Source organism: Lynx rufus, unplaced genomic scaffold (genome assembly GCF_022079265.1).
Source record: "Lynx rufus isolate CCGP_SWC_20201006 ecotype Redwood Valley unplaced genomic scaffold, mLynRuf1.p SCAF_27, whole genome shotgun sequence".
Taxonomy (NCBI): Eukaryota; Metazoa; Chordata; class Mammalia; order Carnivora; family Felidae; genus Lynx; species Lynx rufus.
Genome location: NW_025814842.1, coordinates 15,170,682 through 15,197,433, shown reverse-complemented (window position 1 = coordinate 15,197,433; position 26,752 = coordinate 15,170,682). Strand labels below are relative to the sequence as shown.

The 26,752-nt window shown below is 39.2% G+C and overlaps 1 protein-coding gene across 1 annotated transcript in view; it reads left to right on the top strand.

Annotated features, from left to right (window-relative positions):
• Window positions 1–26,752, top strand: part of LOC124519297 (S-adenosyl-L-methionine-dependent tRNA 4-demethylwyosine synthase TYW1) — a 213,882-nt gene that overhangs the window by 90,938 nt on the left and 96,192 nt on the right. Inside the window, exons 11-12 of the mRNA XM_047089449.1 lie at window positions 10,642–10,751; window positions 21,846–22,023. Coding sequence (XP_046945405.1) covers window positions 10,642–10,751; window positions 21,846–22,023 — 288 coding nt within the window. The remainder of the gene's footprint in view (window positions 1–10,641; window positions 10,752–21,845; window positions 22,024–26,752) is intronic.

Sequence of the window (26,752 nt, the reverse complement as noted above, 5' to 3'; positions counted from 1 at the left end):
CCTGGTGTGTGTGAGTGCTTTTCAGTGCTTTGACTCACCCAGGACCCTGTCTCCCAGCGTTTCTTTACAGGCAGTCAGCCACGTGTTGTTTTCTTACTTTGGTGCAGTCAGCAGCAGGTTGTTTATCTCCTGAGATCTGTGCAGAGTTCTTTTTTTTTTTTTTTTAACTTTGATTACAGAGTTTTTTGAATATAGGTAAATAGTATAATAAGATTTTGTGTGTGCATTTTATTAACACAAAGCCAGTCGCGTTCCATTTATCTTATTTATCCACTTATCCTTACTATTTTGATGCAAATCCCAGCCATCATATTGTTCTGTCTGTACATATCTCAGTTGAAGGTTACTATATGTGCTGCCGAAGCGAGCACTCTCAGTTGAAGGTTAATACAAAAAATAATATCTTTTAAGAAAGAATAGACCCATAATATCATCATCTCATTAAATTCTCATCATCTCCTATTGAAGGAAGTACATGTATTCCCTTGTCTAGTTATCCAGGGATATAGTGGGAAACAACAACAACAACTGAAATGTATCTCTTTGGACATCTTGTTAAATCAGTGATTCTCAGCTGGAGCAAAATTGCTGCTTTTCACTTGGGGGGGGGGTTGCAGGGCAGAACCTGGGCCATTTGACAATGTCTAGAAACATTTTGTATCATTCTTATCGAGGGAGGTACTTCTGGTGTCTTTTGGGCAGAGGTCAGAGATGCTCCTAAACATCCTGTATTGCACAGGACAGGACAAACCTGTACAACAAAGAATTACCGTGTCCAAAATGTCAGTCATGCTGAGGTTGAGAAGTCCTGTGTATAGTCTAGATCCACAGCTACTATTTCAGTCAAGGAGATTGCTAAAATGTGGTGGCATTGCAATAAAATGATACGTCACACCTCCTTTTTATTTAATTTAATTTATCTATCTATCTATCTATCTATCTATCTATCTATCTTTATTTTAGAGAGAGAACACAAGAAGGGGAGGGGGCAGAGGGAGAGGGAGAGAGAATCTTAAGCAGGCTCCATGCTCAGTGCAGAGCTCAACGTGGGGCTTGATCCCACGATCGTAGGATCATGACCTGAGCTGAAACCAAGAGTCAGATGCTCAACCAACTGAGCTGCCTGGGTGCCTCATTACATCTCCTGTTTAGTGATAGAGTATGCGCTTACAAGTCTTAAAATATTATAGGATGAATATTTGCAAAACAAAAGTCATATGATTATGTGAACTGAAATATTTGGATCACCTCTACTTAGCTTGTAGAGGAGAGAATCAAGTGCTTTGTGTCCTAGTTCTCATTGCTACACATTTTATAGTCTCTTCTCTCTTGCTAAGATTCTTGACATAAGTAGTTATCTGTGTGTGTGTGTGTCTGTGTGTGTGTGTGTGTCTGTTGTTGTTGTTTTTGAAGGTCAAGATTCAAAAGAGGATACCCCTTACTTGTAGTACCTGTTTATAGCCAGTAATGCAGTTCTTTAGTTTCTGAGGCAATACATTTACCCAGTTTTTAAAAAAGCAAACAATATACTTAACAAATTCATTAGTGAGATGTTAGAAAGATAAAAGTAAATGGAGAGGTTTCCTGTACTGTGGCTTCTGATAAAGAAGTACTAATACACTGACTTTTAAGATTAGAATCCACCATCTGGTTCAGTTATAAATAATTTAGTACATATGTTAGAAAAGGCCTACAAAAATTGATTTAAATGCTTATGTGAGCATTTTGTTTATTTTTGTTTCATTTTACAGGTTCTTAAAACAGCCTCTGAGTCTCAGTTTTCTTAACTGTAAAATAAAAACAGTAATACCTTCCTTACAAGGTTGCTATGAGGCTTAATTGCTTGAGGGAGATGGTGCATATGAAAGTACTTCAAACTGCAACATGATGTGCAGATGTGAGTTTTCCTAAATGAATTTCTCTAACTTCATTTGGATAATATGGGTAGCAGATGGCTTTAGATAGATAAAATATTACTCTGCTCATTTTCAGAAAGAGTTGTTGAGTGTTATGTGTGTAGATAGCCCAGACTTACCATTGTTTGTCTCCCGTTTCTGCCTGTGTAAGTGAAAATTTTTACTTTGAGATGTCAAGTTAAGAGTTATATCTGTCTTGGGGCGCCTGGGTGGCTCAGTCAGTTGAGCATCCGACTTCGGCTCAGGTCATGATCCTCATGTTCATAGGTTTGAGCCCCACGTCAGGCTCCGTGCTGACAGCCCAGAGCCTAGAGCCTGTTTGGATTCCATGTCTCCCCCTCTCTCTGCCCCTCCCCTGCTTGTGCTCTTTCTCTGTCTCTGAATAAATAAATAATACGTTAAAAAATTTTTTTTAAAAAAAGTTGTATCTGTCTTGAACAAATAACCTGATTACAAAAATGGGCAAAGGATCTGAACAGACTTCTTCAGAGAAGATATACAAATAACACATGAAAAGGTAATAATATTCCTCAATTGGAAATAAACGAAATGCTCATCAGCTGACGCATGGGTAAACAAAATATCCACCAATGGAATATTATTTGGAAACAAAAAGAAATGAGATAGTGATACATAGTACAAATTGATGAACCTTGAAAACGTAACACTAAGTGAAAGAAGCCAATCACAAAAAAACATATGGTATAATCGTATCGTTTATTTCTATGAAATGCCCCAGGATAGAGGAACGTGTAGACACAGAAAGTAGATCAATGGTTGCTTAGGGCCTGGGGGATGTGTGGATTGAAGAGTGATAGCGAAGTGGAGCAGGATTTCTTTTGGGGGTTGACAAAAATGTTCTAACATTGCTTTGTGGTGATGGATGCCCAACTCTATGAACTGAGCAGTTCAGTTGGGCAACTCTATGCCCAACTCTATGATAATGAATGCTGTTGGGTTGTACACTTTAAATGGAATTTTATGGTATGTGAATTATATTTGAATAAAGCTTTTAAGAAAGTTTTGCTTGAATGGTAAACACGAGTCTTTAAAATATATTTTAAATGTATTTTGAAAGGTCATCCTTGCATACAGTGAAAATTCAAAATGCATAAAAGGTTATACTGTGAAAATCCTTTTTTCATCCTTGTCTTTCAGTCAGTTGGGTTTTCAGAGATATTCTGCACAGGTGCTAATAAATGTGTGCGTGTGTGTGTGTGTGTGTGTGTGTGTGTGTGTGTGTGTCTTTGTAAACACACACACACAAGTGGCAGACTGCTTTACAGTGTTCTGCATCTTGCTTTTTTTTGTTCCTACTTTATAGAGATCTTTTCATATCAAAGCGCATATAGATTTAGAACCAGATTTTAATCTGTTAAATTAAATCATTGTTTGGAAAGCAAGAGAGAAACATGTTCAAAGGGCCTTTGTCTTTAAAGTAGTGACTAAGGTGTGTCTCTTCCACAAAATTTCCTCATTCCCCATATTTAGTGGGATTGTAATTTAATTTTGCTCCAAAGTAATGTTGTTGTTGTTATTTTTATTACTACTGTGGTAAGAATACCTAACATGAGATCTGCTCTCTTAACAAAATTTTAAAAGTACAATACAGTATTGTTCATCGAAATGAAAGGTTCTAGAGAACTTAATAATCTTATGTAACTGAAGCTTTATATTTGTTAAATAGCAATTCCCAATTTCCCCCTCCTTTAGCCCCTGGCAACACCATTCTACTCTCTGCCTCTGTGTGTGTGACTATTTTATAGACCCCATATAAGTGGTATTGTGCAGTATTTGTCCTTCTGTAGACAGCCTATTTCATTTTAGCATGATGTCCCCCAGGTTAGTCCACGTTGTCACATATGGCAGCATTTTCTTCTTTTTTAAGGCTGAATGATATCCATTGTATGTGTATACCACATTTTCTTTATTCACACATCGTGACTAATAATGCTGCAGTAAATGTGGGAGTGGGTATATCTGTTTGAGATTCTGTTTTTCATTCTTTTGGAAAAATACACAGAATTGGGGTTCTTATATCAAATGGTAGTTCTCTTCTTAATTATTTTTATAACTTCCATACTGCTTTCCATAGTGGCTATACCATTTTGCTTTTCTAATAGTGCATAAGGTTCTGATTTCTCCATATGCTTGCCAACATGTGTTATTTTATTTTACTTTATTTTTTGTCTGATAGTGGCCATAGTCATGGGTATGAGGTGATATCTTACTGTGATTTTGATTTGCGTTTCCCTGATGATTAGTAATGTTGAGAATTTTTTAATATACCTGTCCGTCGTTTGTATGTCTTCTTTGGAGAAATGTCAAGTCCTCTGCCCATTTAAAAATTGAGTTACAAGTCCTCCGTCCACTTTAAAATTGAATTATTATTATTATTTGCTATTGAATTAATGGAATTCCATATATATTTTGGTTATTGACCCTTATCTGATATATAGTTTGTAAATATCTTTGTCTATTTCTTAGGTTATCTGGTCACTCTGTTGTGTTTTGGGTTTTTTGTTTTTTTGTGTTTTTTTTTGGCCTGAATGTGCTTTGTAGTTTGGTTTAAGGCAAATGAACTTAAGCTGTTCCCGTAAATTTTTTGATGTGCTCTTTTTGCTCTGGTAGAAGATAAATAGCAAATAAATTTCAAGAACAAAATCTTAAAGACTTGATTAGGTAGTGTGGTGTGTGGGGATGTTATCAATCAAATGCAATTGAAATTGGTAGAAGTTTAATGATATTTGTGAGATCAAAAAAGGAGAGAGGGAATAAATAATATTAACTAATGAAAGAGGATAAATAATTATTGATGCTGCAAAGATTGAAGACAGTAGACAGTAAAGTATTAATATTTGAAAATTTGAAAAATAATCAAATTCCTTGTAAATTTATTTATTTATTTAAAAAAATCTACAGAGTTTATTCAGATTTCATCAGTTTTAAATGCACTCATTTGTGTGGTGGGAATACGTATGTATGTATTCCTATACAATTCTATCATATTTTTGAATTGTGTGTCCATCACCACAATCAAAATACAGACTTTTTCCATCACCAAAAGGCTCCTTCTTGCTACCCCTACTCCCTTGCCCTCCACATTCCTAGTACCTGGAAATCACTGGCCAGTTCCCAATTTCTAAATTCCTTGTAAATTTAGATTTTCAAAAGTAATTCAGGAAGAATGTCATTCTGAGCAGTTCTGTAATCACTGTAGTAATGGAATCGGTAGTTATAAACCGTATCAAAAAGAAACCAGACCTAGATGGTTTTATAAGTAAGTTCTAAGCAAATACTCAAGGAAAAGAAATTCTCCAGAAAGCAAAGAAAAAGGGAACACTCATAGACTAATTTTAAGAAACCAGTGTAACTGGAGTGTCTGGGTGGCTCAGTCGGTTAAGGGTCTGACTTTGGCTTAGGTCTTGAACTCACGGTTTATGGGTTCAAGCCCTGCTGTCAGGCTGTGTGCTGACAGCTCAGAGCCTGGAGCCTGCTTCAGATTGGGCGTCTTCCTCTCTCTCTGCCCCTCCCCCGCTAGTGCTCTGTCTCTCAAAAAATAAAATAAACGTTAAAGAAAATTAAAAAACAAAACAAAACACTAGCGTAACCTTGATAGCAGCCCAGAGAACAGCATTAAAAACAAATATTGCGGTGCAGTTTCATTCATTAGTATGGGTGTAAAATCCTAAACAATATATTAAAACACTGAGTCCAGCATTGAAAAACAAGAGATCGTGGTCAAAATGGGTTTAATTTTTGCAAATATAATTTTTTCTTTTTTAAAATTGAAGTATAATTAATATACAGTGTTATATTAGTTGAACGTGTACAATATGATTCAGTAATTCTGTACATTACTCGGTGCTCATCAAGATAGGTTTTTTTGTTTTTGTTTTTGCTATTATAGCTGGTTGTGTTGTAATGAGTACTCTGCTGTATAAAATGTTTTCGGATTTTTACTATATATTTTAGACCCAGATCATATCAATTTATACTTCAGCATGTGAATATGATGCTTCTTTCCCTGTGTTTCCAACGTTTCATGTTTTAAGGAAGGAAAACTGTTTCTTATGTGGCAGGTTGCAAAGGTTGTTTGGAAAGTTCTGGTATCCGTTCATTTACCTTCCTGTAGTGTTAATATCTTAACATGGGACATGGGACAGTTATCACAACCAAGAAATTAACATTTCTTGCTAATTAAAATATATATAACACTATTAATTAAACTGGAGACTGTTGAGATTTTGCCAGTTTTTCCATTACTGTTCTTTTTCTATTCCAGGATCCGGTCCAGCATCCCACATTGCATTTAGTTGTTATGTGTCCTTAGTCTTTTCCAGTCTGTGACAGTTTCTTAGTTCTCCTTGTTTTTATGGCTTTAACACTTTTGAAAAATCCTGGTCAAGTATTTTGTAGAAGGTTCCTCAATTTGTATTTGGTTTATTTTCATAATGAGAATGAAATTATGTATATTTTTGTGTGAAGCAATGTGTTTCTCAGTATATCAGTCCTACCAGAAGGTATATGCTATCAGTTTGTCTTATTACTGATGATGTTCAAGGCATGCATGGAAATTGGTTTTTTTGTTTGTTTGTTTTGTTTTTTGTTTTGGCTTTTGGATATCCAACTCTTGTAGCAACATTTATTGAAAGGATTATCCTTTCTCCCTTAAATTGCCTTTGCACCTTTATAAAAAGATCAGTTCACAATAATATAAGTTGGGTATATTTCTGGATTCATTTGTCCCTTTGATCTATGTGTCTTTCTTTGGCCAATACCACAGATTCTAGTATATAATAAAGACAGTTGATTTTTGTATATTGACCATGCATCTTATGCACTTGCTAGGCTCTCTTACTAGTTCTCATTAGTTCCAGTATATTTTTTGTAGATTCTTTTGAAGTTTTATATAGACAAATATGTCATTTGTGAAGAGAGAGTTTACTCCTTATTCTGGCTTCATTTCACTACTAGGATTTACATGCTGTATAGGAGTGGTCAGAAAGGATATTTTTACAGTGTTTCAGATCTTAAGAGGAAAGCATTCATTCTTTCACTGTTAAGTTTGATGTTAGCTATGAGAGTTTTTTTGGATCCCCTTCATGAGATTAAAGAGATTCTGTTTTTTATTTTTAGTTTGCTGAGAGTTTTTGTCATTAATGGATGTTGCATTTTATTCAGATAATCATTTTTTCTTCACTCTGTTAAAATGGTGAACCAGAGGGGTACCTGGGTGACTCAGTTGGTTAAGTGTTCAACTGTTTTTGTTTTTTTTAATTTATGCATTTATTTTGAGAGAGAGAGAGAGACAGCACGAGTGTGGGAGGGTCAGAGAGAGAGGGAGAGAGAGAGAGAGAACCCCAAGCAAGCTCCCCACTGTCAGCACGGAGCCTGACATGGGGCTTGAATTCATGAAACCGCGAGATCATGACCTGAGCCGAAAGCAAGAGTCGGACGGACAGTTAACCTCCTGAGCCACCCGGGTGCCCCATGTGTCTGACTCTTGATCTCAGCTCAGGTCTTGATCTCAGGGTTGTGAGTTCAAGCCTTGTGTTGGGCTCCATGCTGGACATGAAGCCTACTAAAAAAAAAAAAAAAAAAAAAAAAAAAAAAAAGAAATTGGTGAACTAAAGTGATTGATTTTTGCATATTGAACCAGTCTGTGTTTCTGGTTCAACTTGGTACTTGGTTGTGACACATTATCCTTTTTATGTGTTGCTGCATTTGATTTGCTCAGGGTTTTTGTTTGTTTGTTTTGTTTTTTTAGGTTTCTGTGTCTCTGTTCGTGGAGGGTATTGGTCTGTAGTTTCCTTGTAATGTCTTAATCTGTTTTTTTGTTGTTGTTGTATTAGAGTAATTCTGGCTTCATATAATTTTTCTTTTCCTTTTTTTAAAAAATGTTTATTTAGAGAGAGAGAGAGAGAAAGAGAGAGAAAGAGAAGGCAAGCAGGGGAGGGGCAGAGGGAGAGAGAGAATCCTAAGCAGGGTGCACACCATCAGTGTGCACCAGTGCAGTGGTCTCATATAGACTCATCTGATAATCTCCCTTCACTGATGCTTTAAACCATTTATATTGAAAGTGACTATTGGTATGGTTTGATTAAAATCTACATCCTGCTGTTACCTATTCTGTTTTTTATTTTTCTACCTGCTGTCATGTTAATTGAGCATTTTAAATGATTTTATGTTTAAAAAAATTTTTTTTAATGTTTTTATTTATTTTTGCGACAGAAAGAGACAGAGCATGAGCAGGGGAGGGAGGGAGACACAGAATCTGAAGCAGGCTCCAGGCTCTGAGCTGTCAGCACAGAGCCCGATGCGAGGCTCGAACCCACAGACTGTGAGATCATGACCTGAGCTGAAGTCGGACACTTAACTGACTGAGCCACCCAGGCGCCCCAAATGATTTTATGTTTAATCTTGGCTTATTATTTATGTATTTTAAAAATATTTTAGAGATTTCCCTAAGGTTTACAATGTACATCTTTAATTAATCAGAGTCTACCATCAAGTAATGTACCCCTTCATATGTAGTGTAAGGATTTTACAACAGTATATTCCCTATTCCTCTTTACTACCCTTTGCTATTGTTGGCATAGTAAGTTTTACATAAGTTGTAAATGCATAGTACATTGCTACTCTTTTTTACTTACACTGTCAATTATTTTTAGAGCAGTTAAAGGTAAAAAAGGTAAATATGATTTTCCCCTTTCCCCCCCTTTCCAGTGCTCATTATTTCTTTGTATAGTTTCAGGTTTCTATCTAGTATATGTTTCTTTAGTCTAAACAATTCCCTTTAACATACCTTGTGATGTAGGTTTTCTGACAAGGAAGTCTCTCAGATTTTGTGTGCAAAAGCCTTTATTTTCCATTTCTGAAAGATACTCTGAGTTTAGAATTCTGGTCGATGCGTTTTGTTCCCTTTTTTTTTTTTTTTTTTTTTAAGCATGCTTCTCAGGTGTCATTATAATTTCAGCTGGCTTTTGTTTTCTGATGAGTTGTCAGATGTAATTTTTAATCTTTGTTCTTAGGTAATGTGTCTTTTTAGGCTGTATTTTTTTTTTTTTTTTTTTAATATCCTGGGGATGCCTGGGTGGCTCAGTTGGTTAAACATCCCACCCTTGGTTCGGTCCAGGTCATGATCTCTGGGTTCATGAGTTTGAGCTCTGCGTGAGGGCTCTGCAACGATAGGGCAGAGCCTGTTTGGGATTCTCCCTCTCCCTGTCTCTCTCTGCCCCTCCCCTGCTCATGCGTGCGTGCTCTCTCTCTCTCTCTCTCTCTCAAAATAAATAAATAAAATAAATACATCCTGGTTGTTCTGAGAGCTGCTTGGATCTGTGGTTGTTTTTCACTACCTGTGAAAAATTGTTAGTGGTCATTTTTCTACTATTTCTTCTGCTTTGTTATCTCTGTTTTCCTTCCGGGATTCCAAGTATGTGTATTTTGGAGGTATTTGTGTTGTCCCACAGCTCTCAGATGCTGTGTCCCTTTTTTTTTTTTTTTTTTTGTCACTTAAAAAAGAAAACTTTGTGTTTTAGGTGGCTTATTTGCATTAGTCTCCAAGTTTTTTTACTCTCTCCTCAGCTGTTTCAAGTTACTGCTGAACTGGTCGAAGGCCTGTTTTTCATATTTAGCATTTCTCTTTGGTGGTTGTGTTATAATTTCCATCTCTCTGCTGAATTTACCCATCTGATCTTGCATATTGCCCACCTTTTCTATTAGGGCTTTTAACATATTAATCATAGTTTTTAAAAATTCCCTGTCAAATAGTTTCACCACTTGGGTCAAGAGTTTGGTTCAGCCAATTGCTTTGTCTATGGGGAATGTGTTGTTTTCTTGTTTTTTGTATTCTTTTTTTTTTCTGTTTTGTTTTTGTTTAAAGTTGGACTTCTTATGTAGTACTTAAGAGATGAGGTGAATTTTTTTGTGTGTTTGAAAATCAGTACACCTTTCCTTTCTGCTAGACCTTTACTTTTTGGAGTTTAGGTTAATCTAGTCAGGAGTTGGGCTTGAGTTGAGATTTACTGTTTCTGTGCTTCCCTTCAGTGTACCACAGGTTTAAAGTTCCTCAAGGCGATCCTTGTGTGTAGCATGGGGGCTGGTTTGACAGGTTTTTTCCTTTATATTTTTTAATGTTTATTTTTGAGAAGAGGGAGAGAGAGGGAAGACCTGTGGGGGAGGGGCAGAGAGAGGGAGACAGAATCTAAAGCAGGCTCCGTGCTGTCAGTGCAGAGCCCCATGTGGGGCTTGAACCCACGAACCATGAGATCATGACCTGAGCTGCAGTCGGACGTTCAACCGACTGAGCCACCCAGGCGCCCCGACAGGTTTTTTCTTAATGTCTGATCCATCCTAAGCTGTAGGTGTTTCCACTGTGCTGCCTCTCAGGGAGGGTCAGTCACTGTGATTGTGCAACTCTTCCAGCAATATTCTATCGGTCGTTAATGGATGCCTGTTAACCTGGTGGTGGGTGGCTGGGAGAAAAGGTTGCACATTTCGTATTGTTCTGATTAAATCCTCAGTCTTCGCTAGGCACTTCTCTGCCATCTAACCCTCTCTGCTAGATGTCATGACTTAGAATAAGCTGGAAAACACTGCTATAAATAGCTGAGCTCCTAGGGGGAAACCAACTCTAATTTTGTGATTTTATGGACTATGGCATAGTAGATGACTGAGGTGTTATTACAGAGAGTCCTTTAGAACTTTTGCCTCTCGTTCTCAGGCACCACACCAACCCAGTGGGCACTGAATGGCGGTGGAAGATGGACCAGCCTGAAATGATCTTAAAGGAAGCCATTGAAAACCATCAGAGCATGATTAAGCAGTTTAAAGGTATTTATCTACCTTTTACAAAGGAATGCTAATTAGTGCGAATTAAATTGGCAGCCGAATTGCCTCTTTCACAGGACTTTGACCCCACTGGCAAATTTTCATACAGGGAAGTGAAAACTTTATAGAAATACTGTATACATTTTGGCTTTTTTCGTTTTTACTGACAACTCTTACATCCCATATGATGGAAGAACTAAAAAAATGTAATTCAGAGCTTAGCAATTGCAAATATGATGCACGAGGCCTGTAAGTTTTGCCTGGGAGTGTATTATCATCCACCCTGAACACTTTTGATATTGTTCTGTCTCAGTGAGCACAAAGCAGCCTAAGAATGGATTGAAAAGTTGAGATCATTGGAAAAATCTTAAATAATATCAGTGATATAGTATTAGTTATATAAATGCCTTATAAAAAAGGAGGGATACTATTAATAAAAATTCCCTCCACCTGATCCATAGTGATGTAAAAATTCTGCCCCCCAGTTTCTGAACTTCCTGATTCAGTTCTGTTTCATACTTAAAGGTATATGATTTTACTGGAGGTTTCTGATTCTCAGGCTTTAGTGTAAATCAGAATCATCTAGAAGTCTTGTTAAAACACAAATTCCTGGTTTCCTTTTCCAGAGATTGTTCAGTAGATGTGAGCGGGGCCCAGGCATGTGCATTTCTGCAGCTTTCCAGGTGGTGTCAATGTTGTTGAGCTGGGGACCACTTCTTGAGGCCCAATGCTGTAATGGAGGTGGTGGACTCACAAAGTGTTGGCTTGGTGAGGTGATAGCTGCATATACTGAACTGAAATTTGTTAGGTTCCCTGTTAAATCTATGTGTTTGTCTCCACCTACCACTTACAAGCCCTCCTGTCCTGTCCTTTCCTTTGCTGTGCAGTAATAAAAAATGAATTTTAACCAAGGTGTTGATAAAGGCCCTCTTGTGGTGCTAGCTTCATATGTGGGAGTCTTTCTAAACCCCAGTAATAAGCATTTTGAAGATCAGGCGATTCTTTTCTTTTACGTGAAGAAACTTGTTGTGTCAGGTCGCTGCTCCTTGAGATTATATTATAGTACTTCTAATAAGTGCTGTTTTCTTTTTTAGCACACCAAGCAATTCTTCAGTTCTCAGTAGACACTGACTGGGTGTCCTATAAATTTAATTTGGTTCTAACACTGTCTGGAGGTCGCATCAGGCCCTACAGGGTCAGGGTTCAGTCCTGTAAGACTGCCCCACATCAGACCCCAATCTCAAGTCCTGGTTGTTACCTGTGCTTCTGACTGGCAGTAAATTGGAGGTTCCCACTCCCTGTTCTTTGGATTTGATTAATTTATTGGGGTGGCTCACAGAACTCAGAAACATTCACTTACATTTACCAGTTTATTATAAAGGGTATTTTAGGGGCGCCTGGGTGGTGCAGTCGGTTAAGCGTCCGACTTCAGCCAGGTCACGATCTCGCGGTCCGTGAGTTCGAGCCCCGCGTCAGGCTCTGGGCTGATGGCTCGGAGCCTGGAGCCTGTTTCCGATTCTGTGTCTCCCTCTCTCTCTGCCCCTCCCCCGTTCATGCTCTGTCTCTCTCTGTCCCAAAAATAAATAAAAACGTTGAAAAAAAAATTAAAAAAAAAAAAATAAAGGGTATTTTAGAGGATTCAGATGGACAGCTAGAGGAAGAGGTGACATAAGGCAAAGTCCGCAAACCTCCTAAGCACTGGAGCTTCTGTCCTAGTAGAACTGGAGCGCATCATCGCCCTGGCACTTGGATACACTCACTACCCTGGAAGCTCATCAGCTCTTGTTGTTCACGAGTTTTTATAGAGCTTCATACCCTGCCCCCTTTCCCCTCCCAAGAAGTCTGTGGTGTGGTTGAAAATTCCAGCCCTCTAATCACTTGGGCTCTCCGGTGACCAACCCTGTCCTGAGGCTATTTAAGGGCCCTAAGTCACCTCATTAGTGTAAACTCGGGTGTGCTCAAAGGGGCTCCTGATGAAAGACAAGAGACGCTACTTTCCGTCAGGAAATCCTAAGGGTTTTAGGAGCTTTCTGCCAGGAACCAGGGCCAAAGACCAAATGTATTGCTTATTATACCTCAGTACTTATTACTGTTCTTATTTTCGTATGAGAAATTGAGAAAAGTAATGCAAATCATGATTAAGATCAATAGTAATTTATTAAGGATAAACAGTCAATGATTATGCCTTTATTTTATTTTTTATGACTTTTCTATGCAAAGTGGACCCATGTATGTTTGCGGGTGTCGGTGTATGTACTGACTTATTTTTGTACATCTGCAAAGATGCTCATAAATACTTAAATTTGCATCTTGGCTTTAGTCTCAAGCACTTTTTATTTATTTTTTTTAGCAAATTACTTTCCCTTGTTTGGATAAAGCAATGTCTTTTATCAGTGTTTAGGAAAATTAAATGAAACTGGTGAAGAACTAAGTCTTCACATCTGGTATCAGACCAATAACAGTCAATGTTGATTTAACGAATATTGATTATTGATCTCCAAACAAACCATATGCCTTCTTAAAAAATTTCAAGGTGAAGTCTTGTTTTCTTTTGGATCAGGTATTAGTCAGAGTTCTCCAGAGAAACAGTCACCAGGATGGTGTGTGTGTGTGTGTGTGTGTGTATGTGTGTGTGTGTGTGTGTGTGTGTGTGTGTGTGTGTATGGTTGTGTGTGCAGCGATTGAGAGTGAGAGATTGATTTGGGGAACAGGCTCACCTGATTGTGTAGGTTTGGGGTAAACCAGCAGGCTGGAGACTCGGGGAAAATTGCGGTTCAAATTCAAAGGCAGTCTGCTGGCAGAATCCTTTCTTCCTTGGGCAGAGTCAGTTTCTGTTCTATTAAAGCCTTCAACTGACTGGATGAGGATCATCCACCTTCTAGAGGGCAGTCTGCTCTTATACAAAGTCCACTGATTTCAATGTTAATCTCATCCAAAAGACAGCTTCACAGAAACATCCAGAATAATATTTGACCAAATATCTGGGCACTGTGGTTCAGCCAAGTTGACAGATAAAATTAATCATCACAGATCATAACATCAGAAGCTGACACATGCCAGTAATTTATCTTTCGATTCTAGTAAGTTTTATTTTAGTGCCTAAAGAGCCAATTGTACCTTTCAGTAATGGGACGATGACCGTGAGGACGTGTTTCCCAGACATCTGGCAATCTCCCTGAGTGAGCTGTGTCCCAGGCAGTTTGTGTGGGGAGGAAGCAGCCCTAAGGACGAGGCATTCATTCTTTCATTCTGAGATGTCCTTGATACAGGATGACAATTTGAGTTTTGATAGTAATTTTTCTGACAGGAACATTTTTGCAAATTCACTTTAAATGGAAATAAGTAATGAATAAATCATAAGGCTGACTTTATTCATGTTAATAACATGTTAGGTGAACTCAGAGAGCACATGTTCTTTATTGTCTGCCTTGCTGGTCGGAAGGGCTCGTCCTGTGTAGGCCGGTGTATCTGATCAGTTACCTTGTACTTACCTGCATATCCTGTAATCAGTAGGCATCTCAAATGGTTTGTCTTCAGGTTCCCATGGGGGTAAGAAACAAGAGTTTTAAAAAATATATATTATCTTGTAGGGGGAAGATAGAGAATGGATTGCATAGAGAAAGAATAGAGCGTATCTGTGGACCAGTGAGTCCTGAATAGGGGTTTCAATGCCTAAGGGGGAAGGGATGGTACCTATGTTACCACGACAGCAGAACAGCTATTCACATAATCAAAAATAAATTTTCTACAAAGGTTTTCAAATTGGAGCTGGTTGACGTTTGTACGCTGACACTGTTCAGGGCACCAAAGCAGTTTTTCTTTAAAGTAGTAGTAGCAGTAGAAAATGGATTTATATTTGAAGGTGGGGTGGGTGTAGAAAGGCTGACACATGAGCATAAAGGAGGTCTCATTTGTTAAATTTTATGTTTTCACAAAGAGCGAGAGCTCTCTTCATCACCAGTTTTAGGATTGTGGTAACTCTTTGTTGATGCTTTTTATTTCATTCCAAGCTTAACTAAGACATTGGCTTCTCTGGAAATCTTATTGCTATAATAATGAAAAAAAATTTTTTTGAAGTTTATTTTTATTTTTGAGAGAGAGCATGCACAGGGTAGGGGCAGAGAGAGAGAGAGGGAGAGAATCCTAAGCAGGCTCAGCACTGTCAGTGCAGAGCCCGATGTGGAGCTCAGACTCGTGAACCGTCAGATCATGACCTGAGCCGAAAGCAAGAGTCATTCATCTAACCGACTGAGCCACTCAGGTGGCCCTTATTGCTACAATAATTATCGTACACCTGGCTCTGATACTATAGTATTATAAAAGGGGGGGGGGGAGGAAGCCCTAAATGTTAAAGGATCAAATACATACTTTGTGAGAATCCAGAGCTCTTCTAGAAAACGGCTGGTGGTCTGTAGCCCTCGACAAACATGTTAATTGTATTCTTGTAAAAAATAACGTAACTTGGGCAAAATAATGGAATTTTAATGTTTCAGAATATTGGGTATGTTTTTTCTTGGCTCTCAGCAGAAAGTAATCTAAACCATTCAAATTCACGGTTGTTTATTTTATTGTAGACATTCATCAGGCAGTGAGATTTTAATTTATAACTTCACTCAGTGGTTATAGTCTAAAGTTTTCTTTTGTTATGAAGCCAAATTCCTCCTGCAGTGAGTGAAATCTCTGTGTTCTAGTTTTCATTCATCCCTAGGGGAGTGGGTGTAAATAAAACCGGTCCCCTTCCTTTCTGAATAGTGAGCCTCAGAGTAAGGATGGTGAGGTTCATACAAGTCACACTACCGCTTCTGAACCCCGTACCCGGGTGCAGTCGTGACGTGGGTCCTGAGTTTGGACTCTACAGATGCAGATACGTACCTCTAGATTTCATCTTAGCCCTGGTGGAGTCTGTTGTCTCTCTTCCCCAAATCTGCACTCCTCAGTAGGGATTGGTCTGGAGAGATGGCTTACCTCGCGTGATGTAATTACTCACTTTCCGAGGCCCTTCAGGAAAGTTCCCCTTTCTTTTCTTCCAAACCCAGATTAGAGTTTCCCTGTTGGAGCGCCAGTGCTATTACCCTGTGCCCCCTTGTGGCTTGAAAAGAGCAAAACAAAATAAGAAACCAAAGGAATTAGGGTATTAGCGGTTTCCTTAGTTGAATTTGGGTTACATTTTACTATAGGAAAAAATTTTGTATTTAATTAGGTAACATTGAAATAGATTTATTAGTACTGTAGTTTTAAGTATATTGCAGATTAATTTGGTGTTTGGGGAGTTTGAATGGTAACTTAATCTTCATTTTAATAATGCTGTATCTGTGGGAATACAAATTTCAGGCTTAAACAGAAATGCTTTAGGAACATTTAAAGACAATTTTCAAAGAATTAAAGCCATTCTTAGTTGGTTATATCCTGCATATCCTGACTACATCCTGTATTTAGATAAGGTTTACTCTTAACTCATTAATCATTTCCCTTATTCCGGCTTGGAGTCCTTTGTTTTTTAGTGTGCTTTTCTAGCCCATGGTGAATACCTGCCTTCTCCCATGGGTCTGGTTCAGTCATTTTATGATTTTATTTTTGTGGAGGATGAGACTTGCTGTGTGGTTGCTTATTCCCGCGGGGTGTCAAGCTTTAGCTGAGTGGCCAGCCTTGAACAGATTTTGAAGATATTCTGAGTTTTTAAATGCTTCCCTTTTGTGCTTCTGTTCTCAGTTCCGAGGGCAATCATTGTCTTTTCAGTTTTTTAATTGAATCATTAAAATATCTTTCTTTTCATGACCTTCATTAGCTTTCCCTTTATACACATGCAAAATTAAGTTTATATTGATTACAAGTGGGTCAGAATTTCAGTGCAGCTCAGCATCTTTTCAGAATGCTGCCTGTCCCCCTCTAAATACTACCGTGGCAGGAGAAATAGTTCCCGGAGAGTGGGGTGGAGGTTTTCTTAGCTCAGTTTCCCAACAGTTCAGCAGTTGGGTGAGTGCACACTCTTTGTCAGGAACGTCCTCAGTCCTGAAAGTGCAAAGATGGAAAAGACATTATTTGTTGCCAGATATTTTTCATCTGTAGTTTAAAACTGAAGTAATGCCAAAGAAATAAAGGGTCTCCAACTGATGGTTTTTACAAATGAGGTATGTTAAAGTACACATCCAGAAGAAACGTGGGGGCGGTGAGGAACAGCATCACCTGCTAATTGTTTTCTCAAGGTTGTTTATGAGAAACCTCGCAGTGGAAGTGACAACAGCAAAGTTATCTATGACGTTCAAGAGGGGCGGGGTTGGGGGGGTTTCTTAGGAAGATCTTGGCCAGGAGCTATATTGTTACGAGAAGAAAGAAGAGAATGTTTTCTGATTGACCCACACTTTAAAATAGGCATAAATACTCTGTGCTGAGCAATGTATCATGTTTATTTTTGTGTTACTTGGTTTTATTGCTATGACATGAGGGTAACACTTCTGGCATCTTAAGTTTCTGCTTTGGCATCTTTGCGTGAGAGAAGGTATGCTTTGTAGTTAATCTGATGGCTGTAGTGATGGTCCAGGATCAGGAAGCTGTTCAGGATAAGAGAAATGTCAGAAATTTGCTGGTGGGGGTGGGGGTGGGGGTGGGGGTGGGGGTGGGGAATCATACCGACAAAGCACATTGTAGTAGTGAAGGGGCTAAGGTTAAGGGAAACATGAGAATAGAGTGTGTGTGTGTGTGGGGTGAGGAGAAGGAGACCCCGTGGGAAGTATCTGTATAGATGTGTTACTGAAATGTAGCATCTGCTGTTCCCTGGACTATTTTCCTGCTCCAAAGCTTCTTTCTATTAGAAATTTAGAGGATGTCTTCTTTTCTGACCTATTTCCTTGAGGACAGTGAAGGCAGGCGGGAAATTGTGTCCCTAAGGGCCTTGTTTCAGGAAAGATCACTATAATAGCCTCTGGCAGTGAGCACGAAATAGAAGTCTGCTTTTATGAAGGAGAGAACCACGATTTTATGTCTTCTTCTCAATACCTTACTTTTGAGAAAATTAGGATAAGTTTTAAATCCCGGAATCATTACTCTTAGAAGATTTATCCACAGGGCTTTTTTTCTGTCTTAGTTTTTGTTGTTGTCATTGTGTAAATGGGCAAGTTGATGTTTTTAGTTCAGGCTCTCAGAGAAGATGACAGCCGGTTCCTTTGCTTTTACATCGTCCTCCTTCCCCAGCTGCTCCTTGGTCGTGTCCTCTGCCGACCCCTCTTGCTTTCTCTAGATACGCAAGTGTCCTAGCGCTCAGTTCTCTTCTCTGTCTTCACTCACTGCCCTGGCAGTCTTGTTCAGGCCAGGAATGGAAATACCATATGTTTGCCAAAATGTTTGTTTCTACCCAGTTCCTCCAAAATCCAAACTTGAATGTTGGACACTCATTCACACATGTAACATAAATTTCAAACCTTACCAGTCTGAAATTGAACACAGGTTATTCCCTCCCTGTAATACCTGTTACCCCCAAGGCGTTTTGTTTGTCTCCTTTGGTGGCGCTCTGTCACTCTGGCCAAAAGCTTTGTAGAAATCATTGACACCTCTCTTTGTCTCATATCCTGCATCCAATCCATTAGAAAGTCCTATTGATTAGATCTTCAAGATCTCTTCCTGCAGCCTCCACTGTCACCGCAGCCTTGGAAGCCACCATCTTAGATTGTACAGTAGCCTCTGGCCAGATGAGCCTGTCTCTTTGCCCCTTTGTTCTCAGCATAGCACCCAGGGGGTTCTATTTAGAGGGAGATTGAGGTTATGCCACTTTTCTCAAAACCCTGCAGTGACTACCCATGTTTCTCAGATTCCCTGGACATGTCAGCATGCTCCCACCATGGGGCCTTTGCTCTGCTGTCTGCTGCCTGGAGTGCCCTTTCCCTCTTTCTTCTCTGGGCCCCCTCCCTCATCTCCTTCAAGTCAGATCTCACATTTTCAGTGAGCTTCGTCTCACCGCCCTTTGTACGAGACGGCCTACCTCTTTGGATCCCCAGTTTTCTTTACCCGGCTGTACATTTTCTGTTCCATATGCTGATCACCTTCTAATATACTAAAGATACGCATGTCCTGTGTGGTAGTCCTTAGCCACATGTGGCCCTTTACATTTTAATTAGTGAAAATTAAATAAAATAAAAAATTTGGTTCATCATCAGTGACGCCACACCACATTTTAAATGCTCAACAGACATGTGGCTGGTGGCTGCTGTATTGGATTGAATAGACAGAACGTTTCCATCATCTCAGAACCTTTTCTTGGACCACAGTGGTATAGAATTCACAGATTTATTATGTTTAATGTTTATTCTGTATCTCTCCCAAGAATATAAGCTTCACAAAGGCAGAGGGTTTTCTCTAAATAGAGAAATTATTTATAAAACAATTTACTATAGAAAACTTGCCTCGAACACTATTTGGCACATAGTAGGTGATCAATAAATATATGTTGAATTGAGTGGAATTAACATTTTAATTAAGATAACTGAAAGATTGAATTTCTGTTGCAATTCAAAAAATAAATAATTATTATTGTAATAAAAATATTTGCAGCTAACATTTTTTGAATGCTTCTGTGCTGGGCCTGGTACTGCACTAGGTATTTCAGTGAATTCTTACAAAAGCTCTGTGTGTGTGTGTGTGTGTGTGTGTGTGTGTGTGTAAAATCCCCACGTGTAGATCAGGGAATGGGAATAAAGAGGTTGAGTGGCTTGACCAAGGACACAAAGCAGCTTACCGGTAGAACCAGAATTTAGACCTGCTTCACATGACATCCAGTTAGGGCCTAGCCAGTGCTCAGTTATTCTGAGTTTCAGGTTACTTTTGCAGTTCAGGTTAAATCTGCCCTTCTACTCTTCTGCTCATGAGGGGATTAAAATTAATGATGTTTTTTATGAAAAGGAAATTGTATGCTTAATGCGGAGTTGTTTTGGCAACGTAGAGTTGAGTCAAGAATGAGGTTTTATTTAAAACCTTGATTCATTTGAGTTAAGATCTTCGATTTCAGTCACATAAAAAACTATTCATTTAAAAATACTGATGTGAAATGTGAAGTACATTCTCAGAATTGCAGTTAGAGAGTGATCAAAGAAGATCTCACCTGCCACATTTATATTGTTCTGATTTTAGCCTGTATTGCGTTAGTTTGATCTCTCAGGTATTTAGTTGCAGTTGCTTATTTCCACATAGATTTTGTGTGTGTGTGTGTGTGTGTGTGTCCCAAGCAGGCTCTGCACTGAGAGTGCAGAGCCTGATGCGGGGCTCGAACTCATGAATCCTGAGATCCTGCTGAGCCAAAATCAAGAGTTCAATGCTTAACTGACTGAGCCACCCAGGCACCCCTCATTTCCCTTTTTATATTCTTTCCAAGTCTTCCAGATTCTTAGATTGAGGGACTGTCAGGAGTGCCTTCTGCATTAGAAGTAAGAACAGTTTTTCTCAACCCATGCTGTACACTGGAATCAAATGGGAAGTGTTTAAAAAATGCTGGAGTCCCATCCTCCCCAGAGGTTTCGATTTAATTGGTTTGGGATACTACCTGGACATCGAGATTTTTAAAAGTACTCTGGGTAGTTCCAATGTCCAGTGAGGGTTGAAAACTGTCCCCAAACTTTTGTTTGCACATTGGAATCACCTGGGGAGCCTCAGAAGCTGCCGATGCCCGTGCTTCTCCCCCAGGGACTGTGATTTAGTTGGTCTGTGCTGGGGCCTGGGGTTTGGAAGTGTTAAGGTTTCCCAGGTGATTCCAATGTGCAAACACATTTGGGGAGCTCTGGTTTATGCAGTGGTGTTCGACCTTGGCTGCACATGAGGATCACTTGAGGAAGTTTAAATCTCCTGTTATCCTGGCTTATACCCATCCCAATTAAATAGAATCTTTGGTGGTGGACCTAGTTTTTGACATTCCCGGTGATTCTAACATGTAGCCAAAGGTAAGAGCTTCACGTTTGTTTTTCTCTCCTGTATACTTTTGGACCAACTCCATTTAGTTTCACAATGCAGAATACTTGAGGAATGAAGGGGGAAATGACTGGTCTAGAAGAGGCTTTTCCTTATACTGAGTTCATTCCCTTCACCCCCCATATTTTTGTGGTAAAATATACATAACACAGAATTTACCATTGCTGCCATTTTTTAAAATAATTTTTTAAATATTTATTTATATTTGAGAGAGAGACAGAACGTGAATGGGGGAGGGGCAGAAAGAGGTGGAGACAGAATCCGAAGTAGGCTCCAGATTCTGAGCTGTCAGCACAGAGCCTGATGCAGGGCTCGAACACACGGAGCCGTGAGATCGTGACCTTAGCCGTGAGATGGTGACCTGAGCTGAAGTCGGACGCTTACCCGACTGGGCCACCCAGGTGCCCCTCATTGCAGCCATTTTTAAAGTGTATGACTCAGTGTCATTAGGTACATTGTCAATATTGGGCAGCCGTCAGCAGTATCCATTTTCAGAACTTTGTCATCATCCCTAACAGAAGTTCTGTACCCAAGAAAAAATAACTCCTCGTTTCTCCCTCTTCCCAGCCTCTGATAACCTTCTACTTTCCGTCTCTCTGAATTAGCTTATTCTGGGTGCTTCAGATAAGTGGAAACATACAATATTTGCCCCTATGTGTTGGGCTTATTTCACTTAGCATAGATTCATCCATGTTGTCACCTGTCAGCATTGCAATTCTTTGCAAGGCTGAATAACTTTCCATTTCATGTTTATACTAAATTTTGTTTATCCACTTATCTGTTGATAAACATTTGAGCTCATTTCCTTAAACCAACATGAAAGAATACAGAGCTAAGCAAATTATGGAAAGTAATACGTTCTGCATTTCAGATAATTAGCTATCAAAGTTCATTTCGCCTGCTTGTATTGATGTAGTTTAATTAGTATTAAGACTGAGGATGGGATTGCTGCTTTCTCTGATTTACTAATTCTAGTGTTTCTCCCTCCCAGCCCTTGTTTTGTATTATTTGAATGGTATCACAAATGAATTTTCCGTCTCTAACCAAAGAGCCATTTAGAAAAATTAAAAATCTGTAATTAAGAAAAACAAAAGTGATAGCCTGTCTCTATGCCTTACTGAGCTTGTTCCTTTTCACTGTGTTCTCCAGGAGTCCCAGGTGTCAGAGAAGATCGTTTTGAAGAAGGGATGATGGTAAAGCACTGTGCCTTGTCCCTTGTGGGAGAACCCATCATGTACCCAGAAATCAATAGGTTTTTGAAATTACTCCATGAGTGTAAAATCTCCAGTTTCCTGGTCACAAATGCACAATTCCCTGTGGAAATCAGGTGAGACATCCAGCTTATTAAGATATTCTTGGATCTGTGTTTGACTGTGAAATGAAATAGGCAGTAATGTATTCAAAAGGGACTTATCGATTACTAGCTACATACAAATGTTGGCATTTTGGGAACAGAGATGGTCCTACTCTTAAAAATTCATTCTATTAGGGAAGATAACATTAGTAAAAAGAGTAGAGGCACAAATCAGTTGCTGGGGAAGTTCAAAAGAGAGTGCAATTTTTTTTTTTCCAGGTGGGAGAAACAGTAAAACTTCTCAGGGAAGCTATCATTTAATTGGGATCTTGAAGGTAGGAAGCTGTAATTTTTAATAAGAATCTCCCGAGAAAAATAGGAAGTTAGGGTATTTGTGACACCATTATGTAAATATAGTTCTGGACCACAGAGTGTGTGAAGGAGACTGGCAGCTGGAAACCAAGTTGAAAAGGTTGGGGGTAGATTGTAGAGGATTTTAAGTGCTGTTCTTTGGAAAGATCTTGCTTCCTGCAGAGCAGTCTGCCAGCATGGTATAGAATGGGAGAGCCAAAAAGCAGGCAACTAGATAGAGTGTTCTTTTAGGTAAGAGTCATAAAGATGAAAGTAGGACAGTGAGAATGAGGAGTCCTAAAAAAGATATTATTGAGACATAATAGATCAACTTGGCAAACTGCATGGCTCTGAGAGCCCAGCGTAGAAGAGGACCAATTAACGACTGGGAAGGTTCCAGCTATGCCGATTGCTAGGATTAGGGGGCCCCAGAGCAGCAGAGGATCACATAAGGAAGGAACAGGTTTTGTAGGTAAGATGATTTGGTTTGGATGACATAGAGGGAGCGCTTTCCAGATGGAGATGACCATCTTCTGGGGCCTGGAAATGACCTGTTTTTGTATTCCGCTTGAACTATGCGTATATTATAATATGGAAAACATTACATTTTATTTATTTACCTGTGTTTCCCCCATTAGACTGAGTTGCTTGAGACTGGTGCCCCCTGCTTATTTATCTTCATGTCACCAGTATAATGCCTGTAAGTTCTCAGTAGATGGCTGGTGAAATATTGGTGAAATTCCCACATAGGAATAGAAGACAATGAACTTTCAAAATTCAAAGTTGTTTTGTAAATGCTGACCTCTAAAGTACCACATGAAAAAAAAGAAAATAATTGTCAAATATAAAAAGATACTATTGGAGTGATGTCAGAGTCATGGCAGCCTGCCTTCTTCCTTTTTTCCCTTGCCTTCCATTTACAAGTAATGAGATATCGTAACCAAACAAAAACACACCTCTGTGCAGCACACCAGGACACCCAAGAGATTCATTCACGTGTGTACCCAAAAGTGGGTAGATTGGGTGTTGGAGGAGGCTGTGGAGTGAGGGGAGTGGCAGCAGAGGCTGCAGGGACAGGTCTGATAGGGGTGGGGACGACCCTACTGGCAGAGGATGTGGAGGCTGAAAGCATTTGCTACACAGCTTGGGAACCACTGCTGTCTCTGAGAGACCTTGGTGACTGGGGGAAAGGAAAGGGAAAGGAAGAAGGCAGACACAGAACTGGAGAGTTTCCTGCTGTCTGCCCCTGGGGATTTAGGCTAAAGGACTGCCCTGCAGCTCTGGGAACTCCCCACTTTAGGATCCTTTTACCTGGTCACGGGCACACCCACAGCCCCAGGTGCTAAGCACACACCTCCTTCCATTTTGCTGCCCCCGCCCCACCCCACCCTCTTTAAATGCACTGCTCTCCCTACCTTAGTGGGGGAGTCCTCTCTTGCAGGAGAAAGCAAAAACTTGTGCTTTAGCACCACCTTCTGGAAAAGAAAAGGAAGACTCCCAATTACCAACCTGTCTAAATTATTAGACTCAAAGTAAAGGCTTGACCTAAGTAAGAAAGGTGTTTCCTACTTCAGATTCAGTGGCAGAGGCACTTATCATGAATCACTATGAAAAATCATGGTGATATGGTATCACAAAAGGAAAATGACAGTTTTCCAGCAACTGGACCCCAAAACACAGACTATTCCAATCTAACTGATGACATAATTTACACTAGCTATTATGACGAAATTCAACAAGCTACAAGAAAACTTAGAAAGGCATGAATAGAAGGAGTACTTTACTGGGATACCTGGGTGGCTCAGTCGGTTAAGCATACAACTCTTGATCTTAGCTCAGATTTGATCTCAGGGTTGTGAGTTCAAGCCCTGCTTTGGGCTCTGCACTGGATGTGAAGCCTACTTAAAAAAAAAAACGAGTACTTTACCAATGATGTTGAAATCCTAAGGAAGAACCAAACAAACTCTAGAGCCGAAGAACTCAATGAATGGCATGAAGAATGCATTTAGAAAGCACCAGCAACAGAGCAGATCAAATGGAAGAGAGAATCAGTGAGCTGGAAGAAAGGAATCTGGAAATGATTATTTTTATATTTACAGTCATTTATTTTATCAAAATGATAATATTGACATTAATCTTTTTTTCTTTTTATATAATTTGTTATCAAGTTAACAAACATACAGTGTATTCACTGTGCTCTTAGCTTTGAGAGTAGATTCCCATGATTGATTGCTTACATACAACACCCAGTGCTCATCCCAGCAAGTACCCTCCTCAATGCCTATCACCCATTTTTCCCTCTCCCTCGTCCCCCCATCAACCCTCAGTTTCTCTGTATTTAAGAGCCTCTTGTGGTTTGTCTCCCTCTGTGTTTGAAACTGTTTTTTCCTCCTTCCCTTCCCCCATGGTGAGAAGTAAGATTTTAAGATTTAGGAAAGAGAAACTCTGTGAGGGTGCATGGGTGGCTCAGTCTCTCTCTCCCCCTCCATGCTGGCACTCTTTCTCTCTCTCTCTCAAAAAAAAAAAAAATAAGCATTAAAATTTTTTTTAAGAAACTCTGTGAGAACTATCAGACTCCATTAGATGAATTGGTATACCAGGGGAGAAGGGAGCAGAGAGTGTATTTAAAGAAATTAATGCTGAGAACTTCCTAAACCTGGGGAAGGAACTGGACATATAAGTCCATGAAGCTAATATAACACTTATCTCAGTATGAAAAGACCTTCTTCAAGACATATTGTATTGAAACTGTCAAAAGTCAATGATAAAGAATTTTAAAGGTAGCTGGGGGGGAAAAAAGACAGTAACTTAAAAAGGAACCTGCATTAGACTATCAGCAGATTTCTCAGCAGAAACTCTATAGCTTCAGAGAGAGGAATAACTTTTCAGAATATTGAAAGATAAAAACTGCCAGCCAAGAATACCTGGCAAGGTATCCTTCAAACATGAAGGAAAGATAAAAGCTTTCCCAGACAAACCAAAACTGAGGGGAGTTCACCACCACTAGACCTTACAAGATAAGTTGCAGGGAGCTCTCCAAGCTGAAATGAGAGGATGAAAGTACACACAAAACCCTGATTAAGGTGGTAAATAGACAATCAGAATTAGAAAACTATAACTGACTTTTAGAATAGCATATTCTACTCTTAATTACAGTATAAAGGTTAAAGGAAAAACATTAGAAATAATTATAGCTACTACAACTTGGTAACAAAATCACAGCATGAAAAGATTTGTGACATCAAAAATACTGAATAATATGGGGCACCTGGTTGGCTCAGGTCCGACTCTTGATCTCAGCTCAGGTCTTGATCTCAGGGTTGTGAGTTCAAGCCCCATATTGTGCCCTGTGCTGGCCATGGAGCCTACTTAAAAAAAAAAAAAAAAAGAAAGAAAGAAAAGGATGGAATCTTTATAGGCAAATCAAGATTAATTGCTATCAGTAGAAAATGAGTATTTTATCTATGAGATGTGTTTTGTAACCCTCATGGTAACCACTAAGCAAAAATGTAGAGCATAGACACGAAACATAAAGAAAAGGAAGACAGAGCAAATCATCATGGAAGACCACCAACTTACAAAGGTAGGAACAGAAGGAAAAAGAAACAATGGAAGGCGAGAGATAAGACGCCACTAGTAAATCCTTACATGTCAATGAGTCACCCAAAATGTAAACGGACTGAAACCGCCAATCACAAGGCTCAGAGGGGCTGAATGGATTTAAAAGACCACAAGACTCAACTATGTGCTGCCTACAGGAGATTTATTTCATCTCTAAAGACTCACACAGACTCAGAGTGAAAGGGTGGAAGATGATATTCCAAGATGGAAACCAAAGGAGGTGGAGCAGTACTGATATCAGACAAAATAGACTTCAAGCCAAAAAAGGTAATAAGAGACAGGAAGGTCATTATATAACGATAAATAAATCATTATTACATCAAGAAGATAGAACACTTGCAAATATATACAGTCCTAATATCCAAGCACTGAAATAGATTAAGCAAATACTAAGAGATCTTGAGGCATAAATAGATAATTCAGTAATAGTATGGGACCTAAATACCCCACTGTCATCAATGGATAGATCATTGAGAAAGGAAGTCAAGAAGGAAACTTGGAATTGAACCACACTTTAGAGCAAATGGACTTAACAGACATACACACAACATTCCAAGATAAATAAAGAAGTCAGTCAACTTAGTAACAAAAACAATCTGATTAGAAAATGGGCAGAAGAACTAAATAGGCAGTTTTGCAAAGAGGACATCAAAATGGCCAACAGGTGCATGAAAAGATGCTCAACATCACCAATCAGGGAGATGCAAATCAAAACCACAATGAGATCCCGCCTCATACTTGTTAAAATGGCTACCATGAAGAAAACGAGGGACAACAGATGCTGGTGAGG